The sequence below is a fragment of the Carassius gibelio genome, chromosome A6 (assembly GCF_023724105.1).
Source record: "Carassius gibelio isolate Cgi1373 ecotype wild population from Czech Republic chromosome A6, carGib1.2-hapl.c, whole genome shotgun sequence".
NCBI classification, from domain to species: Eukaryota; Metazoa; Chordata; class Actinopteri; order Cypriniformes; family Cyprinidae; genus Carassius; species Carassius gibelio.
The window spans coordinates 24,218,149-24,227,913 of record NC_068376.1 but is presented as its reverse complement, the minus strand read 5'-3'; the positions used below and the strand labels follow the sequence as shown (position 1 = coordinate 24,227,913).

The 9,765-nt window shown below is 35.5% G+C and overlaps 1 protein-coding gene across 1 annotated transcript; it reads left to right on the top strand.

Annotated features, from left to right (window-relative positions):
- Positions 1 to 2,905: 2,905 nt before the first annotated feature.
- LOC128015826 (protein transport protein Sec61 subunit alpha-like 1) lies at positions 2,906 to 9,452 on the top strand. Its single transcript, XM_052600008.1, has 12 exons — positions 2,906 to 3,026; positions 3,791 to 3,858; positions 3,947 to 4,012; positions 4,191 to 4,269; positions 4,635 to 4,766; positions 5,201 to 5,310; positions 5,930 to 6,083; positions 6,171 to 6,331; positions 6,917 to 7,114; positions 7,695 to 7,886; positions 7,984 to 8,060; positions 8,147 to 9,452. The coding sequence occupies exons 1-12, from the start codon at positions 3,020 to 3,022 to the stop codon at positions 8,331 to 8,333; spliced, it is 1,431 nt and encodes a 476-aa protein (XP_052455968.1). The 5' UTR covers positions 2,906 to 3,019; the 3' UTR covers positions 8,334 to 9,452.
- Positions 9,453 to 9,765: the final 313 nt, after the last annotated feature.

The following is a 9,765-nucleotide window of genomic DNA, read 5'->3' as shown; positions in this document are numbered from 1 at the left end:
AGACATGAAATTTGCTAAACATTAATTGGTTAAATGGTTAAAATGCATTGATGCAATTGCTTTAGGTCAAAGATTGTATGTTTTAGTAATGTCATACTATATACATGGACATATGACTATAATTGTGGCCCATTACATTTGAAATAGATAGATTTCATTGACTTTTTAATTGGCTTGTCAGTTCATTAAGAGGAAATATTTAAGCCATGATGACTAGCGAAATATGAATTTGTACTGGTGCTTAGTATTTTTTGAGTGCTTATCACAACTTAAAATTGAGAACCAATGGATGTAATGGAGTAAAACAGCATTTATTAGTTTGATTCCTAAAGTTTAATTAAATAAGTTAACTTCAGTTTATGTAAGGCACTGAAAATAGGATGTAATTCAGCAATCTGTTTCACTCAAATTGTAAACCAAACCCAAGTGAATCAGATGATCCAACTGGAATGTCACGTACTCCATAAAATAAATCATATATCTCTCAACACAGTTAGCAACGGAAGAATTTAGTTCTTGGGTTATGTCAACAGTATCTGAAAATAGCAGCTCAATTGGACTATATCTCACTGAGAAATGCAAACACCACGAAAATAAATGAAGCGGAAGGCCTTGGTGTACGTGAAAATAAACATTCTGGAAAATATTAATTTCCTTTGCTTATGTATCACGCCACTTTCTTCTCAGTCCAGATTCCACATCCTTTAACGTGGCTGAAATAGTATTCCTTTATAAATTTACACAAGATACACACAAACACACACACACACAAACAAAGAGCTTAATTACCATTTTTGCCTTATACGACACAAAACAGATATAAAAATAAAAAATGCTGGGTGAGAAAAGTGTGTGATTTGTGTGGTGTTTGCTTGGCACCTCTGTGTTATCTCACAGTTCACTGACATTATATAATCAGTCTGAACAATACCTCTTTATTAAAGTGCAGACAATGGCTCATCTCAATCAGCCGCTGTGTGCATAAATGTCTATAAAGTACTGAGCAAAAAGCCATGTGTTCTCTGCTGTGTCATTTGCTCATTCCCCGGTTGGTGTGAACGTTATAGGGCTCAGTGATTATGTGTGTCAGACTGGCCTGCATCAGCTGCAGGCACAAGACTAGGATATAATCCGATCACGTTTTGATAAACTAGATAAATAATTCATTATCAAGTTTTAAATGTTGCTGTGATGTGAATTACATCATCTTATAAAAATGATACTTTTAGTAATTAGGCTATAAAATATTAACAATGAATCATTTTAATATAATTATATGATAATAAATAAATAAAATAGATCTGATTATATCCGTCAGATTTGCAACAATGTGAATCGTACATTTTCAAATCACATCATAATCTTAAATAACAAAACTGGGTCCCACTTTATATTGTACCTACATCAAAAAAAAAAAAAAAAAAGTGCAATGCACTTATTGTGTTCATATTGCTAAACACTTCTAATGCTATAGAGGTGGGATATGGGTAAGGTTAGGGATAGGTTTGGGTAGGTAAGAGTGGGTTAAGGTGTATGTGATGGGTCAACAGTATAATTAGAAATTAGAAATTAATTACAGATGTAATTACAAGCAGGCATTTTTAAATTATAAGTACAATGTAAAACATGTATGTACTATATAAACAATACGTGCATTGTACCAAATGATTAATTAACATGTAAGTAGATAGTAGTTAAGGCCAATTAATATAAAGTGGGACCCAAAACTGTGCTGGGCTGAAAAGCACTGAATTAGAACCACCCCTATGGTATCAAATGAATAATATTACTAGAATACTAGCAAAATTATGATACATGTCCAAAAAGCATGGTATTGTCATTGGTGCATGTCCAAATAAATGTGGTAGGATTTCTAAAAACGAGTATCATAATACCTGGTACATTCTAATCTCTCTGATTCACCAGTCAAATCCTCGTGGCTACAGGTTTTTCATGAATCAAGAGCCTCCGGATTTCTAATGAACGAACGCCCCCTGGCGGTTATTTGTGTCAAGTTACCGATATTAAACTGCATTTGTTGTTGTAAACTTGTTGTAAACAAACTTGTTGTTGTTTTTGTTTTTAAATTAGACGTGAAACTGAAGATTTCATTTATCTTGCGCAGACACTAATTATTTACCATAATTTTATATGAACATTTATATTTTGTGCTTCTTAAAACTCGCCATTATATTACCATTATATTACGTTGGAATAATATGTGGTTCTAATTTAACGTAATTTGTGTTTTTTTTTTTTTAATTCTAACAAAATAAAACCATAGATATTACCTTAAGGTTTGTCTTTGTAATTAATCTGTCAATCTCAGCAGGGTAGACTGACAGAATAAAAGTAACTGTAATAAAACTTGTAAATAATCGATTTTTTTTTATTATTGTAATCATTGTAATCTATTAAAAATATATTTAATATATAATATGTTATGCTGAAAAGGAACAAAACATTTTCGTAGCCCGTGTCCTTCGAGACAAAAAATGTCTTCCGCCAGGTGGCGCATGGAGGCTCAGGCAAATCATTCGTGTATAGAACGTGTTTGTCTTAGTTATTGGGTATATATTTATACAAAATGTAATATATTTTTAACGTATTAATTTCAAATGATTTCTACTAGCATAAATACAGAACCCCTCCGAAATGTCTATAAAAAGTCTTTTATTTTTATTAGCTCATAAATGACTCTGATTGGTCAATTTTTGCACACGCTGAGAAAAGTAACAGTTGACACGTGACCCCACCCTACGCCTGAACACACTCACCAAAATAATCTTTCAATTCAAAAAATGAAAAAAAAAAAAAATGTTTTTTAGAACTATCATACATGTTTTAAAGACAACTTCCGGGCCACTAATCCCGCCCATTTAATACATTATTCGGTTTCCATCCAGCCCGCTGTGTGCTCCGGTTGATGACGTGTCCTGAACACGCTCTTAATAGAGGCTGTGACCGGCGCTAACCAGCTAGCCGCTAGACTACAGGAGACGATCGTCGGAGGAACACCATGGCCAGTGAGTCGTCATGATTTTTACTTTATTTTACTTCGAGTATACTAAAAATGAGTTTAATGCATTCTGGAGCTATTAACAACTGCTGTTTTGAAAACAAAACAAAAAAATGTTTAGCTTCAGTGCTTCACTCGTTCATTACAGATTAGCAACTATATTTTACTTTTATAACGTCATATTCTTTATTCTTTTATTGTCCAGTTTGCAGAAACACACAATTTGTTTATTTTGTTGTCTTAAATGTGACTTTAATGGATACATTTGTCATTATTCATATTTTTAAAGCGACCGTAGCCAGCTAACGTTAGCACTTGGTCAATAAACTAGCATGGTCACAAATGTATTTGCTGTTTATTTTCATCGCACAGACGTTGCATGCTTTTTACATTTGTCTAAATGTGTGTGTATATATATATTGCACATAAGTTATTTAGTACCATGGTACGTAATTTACATATAACGCTAACTTCATTTAAAAGTCTGCTAACTTCGATAATTGTAAATAATTATCTCTGTTTTGAAGCGTGATTTGTTTGGTTTAATGGACAGATTAATGTCACGGTCTGATCGTGTGATTTTGGTCGGAGTTTTCTTCTTGGACTGAATGATGACGTTGCAATAGAGACCGATTCAAGTAACTTGTTTGAACGCCAGAAACTCTAAAGCCACGTCGCCTGATCCACCAAGACCTCTTAGGATACGTTGTCTTGTTTTCTCAAGTTGGGCATAAGAACTGTAAACTTAAGTGCACCTCTTTTCTGTTTCAGTTAAATTCTTAGAGGTGATAAAGCCATTCTGTGCGGTTTTACCCGAGATCCAGAAACCAGAGAGGAGGGTATGCAGTTTGATCACAACAGCCTCTTGCTTGACTTGTTCTTGTGGAGCTTCAGTGATATTAAACTCTTTGAATCGCTTCCCCACAGATTCAGTTCAGAGAAAAGGTGTTATGGACCGCAATCACGCTGTTCATATTTCTGGTGTGCTGCCAGGTATGTTAACTCCCATTTAAACTCTGAGCTCTCTGAAGTGCTGTAAACTGTTGATGATCAGAAAAAATTTGCATTTATAAACTTCTCAAGCCAAACATTACCATTTTTAGATGTGTTTTATTGCTTTAGGAGAACGTAAACTTTGTTTGAATGATCTCCTATGGTGTCTCTTCTGCAGATTCCCCTCTTTGGAATCATGTCTTCAGACTCAGCAGATCCTTTTTACTGGATGAGAGTGATCCTGGCATCCAACAGAGGTGCGTATACCTGAATCAGCACTGCAAGAAGATAGTGATTGAATCAGTCATCGCCTTGATTAAAGACAAATTATTTAATTAAGAATCACTGTCTGATTAATAACAGTTACACAGTAATTTCATTTACTTAACTTTCATTTAATTTTAAGAAATTAAACATCAGCCAGAAACTATCTGTGCTTGCTTGTTTCATAATAAATACAAAATTATTCCAAATTAATATTTCTTCCAAATCCACTCAATTATATGTAATATTTGTTATGCACAATTTTTTTTGTGTGTGTTTTATATTGATCATTGGCCATTTTTGCCAACCATTAGATTTAGATTAAAAGTTTAATTAAGTCTAATAATGTGTGTTTAAGGTACTCTGATGGAGTTGGGTATCTCTCCCATTGTGACATCTGGTCTGATCATGCAGCTGCTGGCTGGAGCTAAAATCATTGAAGTTGGAGACACACCGAAAGATAGAGCACTCTTTAACGGAGCTCAGAAACGTAAGATGTTAAAACATTCTCTTATATGATTCTTATGCATGCAGGATAATACCATGGCTTATTACACACAACTCTGAAATTCTTAATTCTGATTGGTAAGTTGTGGAATTGTGTGTATGTGTGTGCTATATAGCTCACACACACAAACATGCGTATAGAGGGTCTTATAATTTGGCACATCATAAAAAAATAGTGCACACACACAGAAGTTATTTATTTATACTCTATATTTCATATGGTTAATAAACCATAGTCAGGTTAGAAGCCATGGTTATATAAATTTGGTGCTCCTCTGACACTGTTAAGTGATTTAATTGGTTGAAACTAATGGAAAGGTCTAATGCAGCTCCCAGTGCAATACTCTTTTGGGAAACCCATCTTAATGTTATTGCATTTGCTTTTGTAGACCTCTAACTGTTAGATCTTTCCACCAGTCTTTGGCATGATCATCACCATTGGCCAGTCTATCGTGTATGTGATGACTGGCATGTATGGAGACCCTTCAGAGATGGGTGCTGGAATCTGCCTTCTCATCATCATCCAGGTTAATTTGCATTCTTTATAGTCACCTGTGCATGAAATATTTAGGCATTTTTGTAGTGGTAAACTGATGTATCTGTAAACTCAAGATATTTATTCAGCTGATGATGTCCCCTGCTTGGCCATTTAACAGAAGCATTTGGCTCCAATCAAATGTTCTGACACTATTATGAATGGATAATGCTCATGTTCTGTCATTAATGTAATGTACATTTAATTTTAGTACTCTTCATTCTAGATACTATCATTGACAAGGACTATTAAAAAAACATTGGATCTATATTTGCGTTATTGTGGAATAATTTATCTCTCTCTAGCTTCCTTCAAGTTATTGGTTATGTCTCTGTTGGTTGCTAAATAACCTGTAATTTCACAAGACTTTGCCCTATCTAACGCAGTGACCTTTGCATGCATTGTTCAAATATTCTCATCTGTTTGTATTCACATCTGCTATCTACGCAAATGAGCCTCATTAAAAGACTGATTGATCAACATTTTGGATCCCATCAGTCTTATCTTATGATTTGTTTTGTGAAAAACATGATCCTTTTGTTGAAAACGCCTTCCTTTAGTTAATTATGCTATGCTTGATCAGTAACTAATGATTTGTCTACTCTCTGTAGTTGTTTGTGGCCGGTCTGATCGTGTTGCTGCTGGATGAGTTGCTGCAGAAGGGTTACGGTTTGGGCTCTGGTATTTCTCTCTTCATCGCCACCAACATCTGTGAGACAATCGTATGGAAGGCATTCAGCCCAACAACAGTCAACACAGGAAGAGGTTTGTTTTCAGGATGTTGCATCTGGTTTTGAATCAGTCTCTTGTGTCTTGCGTGATGCTGACTGAACTTTGTTTGTGTACGTACAGGTACAGAGTTTGAAGGAGCCATTATTGCTCTGTTCCACCTGTTGGCCACTCGTACTGATAAAGTTCGAGCTCTGAGAGAAGCCTTCTACAGACAGAACCTGCCCAACCTCTTGAACCTCATCTCTACAGTCTTCGTCTTTGCAGTGGTCATATACTTTCAGGTTAGTAAGTTATTGCATAAAGGTGTGGTCACATTAGCAAAAGAAGTTCCAAAGTGTAGTGATGTAAGAAACACAGCTCACACAGAAATAACTTCCAACCAGAGTAGGTTTTTGTTTCTAAATGCAGTAAATTCATGTGACCAACTTAAAAAAAAATTAGCTAAACTTGGAGTTTTTCACCCTCACACAAAGCTCCTGATTGTGCAGAGTCTTGTTAGAATGATGGGATTTCGCCCACAAAAATGTCCCTACCTTAGAGGTGTTTTGCTAAGCCATATCTGCTGCTATTGCCTCTTCAAATCCTTAACCCTAATTAGCTGATAACTCTTCCCCACACATAGGGCTGTACGATAAATTCAAAACAAAGCCTGGAATAATGAAATGGTTCAGTGACTTTCAAAATGCAATCATCTCATGATCCAGTGTTTTTAAATGTCCTAGAGCGAGGAACTAGTTTTCTGTATCTGCTCTCAGTCTGGGTCACTAATAATGTGCATTTGGAAATGATATCAGATATTGCGGTTTAATTCTAATTGATCACAACTCAAGTATTAAATGCCAAGTATATTATTTCTTGTTCCACAGGGCTTCAGAGTTGATCTCCCTATCAAATCTGCACGTTACCGTGGCCAGTATAACACATATCCCATCAAACTGTTCTACACCTCCAACATTCCCATCATCCTGCAGTCTGCATTGGTGTCCAACTTGTATGTCATCTCTCAAATGCTCTCCACTCGCTTTAGTGGGAACTTTTTGGTCAACCTGCTGGGTACTTGGTCGGTAAGTCACTCATTTAAACTTTCCCATATTTGTATTTGAATCCTTTTTTATTTTTTTGCAGTTTGAATGTGCATTTTTACTTTCACCTATAAATAGAGTAATGTGTTTTAAATCAGTTTCTAAAACTACTTTTGTGGCTCAAAAGCTCCACATTGTCCAACACAATATTCTTATATGTAATATGTGTATATGTAGGTATATATGTGTATGTATAATTATTATTTTTTTTCTATTTTAAATTAGAGTTAAAACACATTAAAAGTAATAGTAATTCGTAATTTTAAATGTTTAACAATTATGGCCCTTTGTAAGTTTGCTGAGGTCCCTCTAGTGGACCCCGTCCCCTTTGGTTTAGAATCACATGTTTAAAATTATGTACACTGTCATTCATGTTCAACTGAAGCCTATAAAACCGTTTATTCTACATATGTGTGGTCTACCCTCATTTAGAAAATCACATGACCATAGCAATGCTACTCATTTTCATTTTGCTTATCACTCTTTGAGTTTAGTAACATAAATTTGAAAAAATACACCTTTGTGCACCTATAAAGGTTTTTTTTTTTTTTTTTTTTAACAGGATACCTCAAGTGGAGGGCCAGCTCGTGCTTATCCAGTAGGTGGTCTGTGTTACTACCTCTCTCCCCCAGAGTCCTTCGGCACAGTTCTGGAGGATCCAGTCCATGCCATCATTTACATCATCTTTATGCTGGGATCCTGTGCATTCTTCTCTAAGACCTGGATTGAGGTGTCTGGATCCTCTGCCAAAGATGTAAGAAGCATTAGACTGGTCCTGCTTATTGATTACTCTGAGCTGCATTGTACAGTTGACCTATGCAGGCTTCATGTGTACCCTTTGCATTACCTAGGTTGCCAAACAGCTGAAAGAACAGCAGATGGTTATGAGGGGACACCGAGAAACTTCTATGGTCCATGAACTGAACCGGTAAAACATGCAGTGCACTCAAACTTCATTGGACTCAATGAATCAAACATGGAATAACTAAAACCTTTCCTTAAATCCTCAATCAGGTACATCCCCACAGCAGCAGCTTTCGGAGGCCTGTGTATAGGTGGCCTCTCAGTCATGGCAGACTTCCTGGGAGCCATCGGTTCAGGAACTGGAATCTTGTTGGCCGTCACCATCATCTACCAGTACTTTGAGATCTTTGTGAAAGAGCAGAGTGAAATGGGCAGTATGGGTGCCCTCCTCTTTTAGTACAGCCCTCTGTGACCACATCGGACTGACTGAATTTATGAGGTTAAGTTGTTGTTGTTTTTTTTTTTTCTTTTTTTTTTTTTTTAACACACAAATTCAATGTTCTACATCAAGGATGTCCTCCCACTGTGCATCTGATCTTGACCTGTAGTGGCTCGCTTCGCATCAGAGTTGCAGAGTAAATTGTAATCCGTTCTCTTGGAGGGAAAAAAAAAATTGTGTATAATTTTTTTTTTTTTTTTTTTTTAATGAATCTTCCAATCCAGAAACACACGCATTTGGGTGTTTCTGATTACATGTCATTCCATTCATTAAAGCATAATAGAAGAAACATGTCCAAACTTGATCAGCCTTTGATATGCCTTGGACTAAATGTGTCTCAGTATGTGTGTGATGAGGTAAGCACAATGTTCTATCATGGCAATGGTTGATCTTAGTGTATGTGTGGGTATGTGCACATTTGCCGGTTGCATTTCGTGTGGACTGAGTTTGTGATAACATGGGATTGGTTGTTAAATTTTCCCAAGTTTATCGGTGCGACTTCTTTGAGATTACTACGTTGGACTTGTTGAAATTTTGCCAACAGAGTAAGTTATTTATGTTTGTTGTTTTCTTCCTGTATTTACAAACTGTTATAAAGTAGTTCTGTATATTTCAGTTACACTACTCAGAAATATTTCTATTATCTACACTTTTAGATCTAATTAACTGTGGTTTCTTTTAGTGAAGCAAATGCTACAGAAACTGCCCGTTAATGAATATGCCAGTGTTGATATTAGAGGATGTGGTTTGTAAAAGAACGTTTCAAGGTTTTTTGTTTTTTTTTTCTTATAAAGCCCATAGTATTAAAATGTTGAGAATAACCCACGTATGGAGTTTTGTTCTTTGTACATTATTTTTTTCTAAAGCGGTTCATTTGAAAATAAAATAAACTGTTCCTGTAGTTTTTAGAGTGAAAATATAAGAACCACCAAGGCTACCACATTTTACTACTACTAATAATAATAAAGTTAACTTCTCTTTAAGTTAATTTTTTTTTCTCAGTTTAATGTCGTAATGTGCTTTAATGCGATGTAATGCATGCCCTCATCCATGATAATAAAATTAATTTGAAATTTGTTGCTTATGTTGCTAACAAATGTGTTAATTGGTTGCTTATGTTCATAAATTCACATTTGATACTCATGTATTTTGGGTTCAGGACACACTGTACTATCCTTTCAGATACGGTGTAAAAAAAAATCCACTCATGATGCTTGAATAATTTAGAAAATAAATGTAAACGATAATCTATTATGACATTTTGTAGTATTTCCGGGAACTCTTTACATTTCCGGTTTCTGGTGTTTCAAGTCAAAACATAACCCTTAACCCCGGCCCAGAGCCATATAGAGACTATATGGCTCTGCCCCGGCCGACAGTGAAGTGATAA

Excerpts from the sequence above, each read along its gene's own strand:
- LOC128015826 (XM_052600008.1), top strand. Across the intron at positions 5,311-5,929 it reads GCCTTCTCATCATCATCCAG|TTGTTTGTGGCCGGTCTGAT; the intron begins GTTAATTTGCAT and ends TACTCTCTGTAG. Across the intron at positions 8,061-8,146 it reads ATGGTCCATGAACTGAACCG|GTACATCCCCACAGCAGCAG; the intron begins GTAAAACATGCA and ends ATCCTCAATCAG.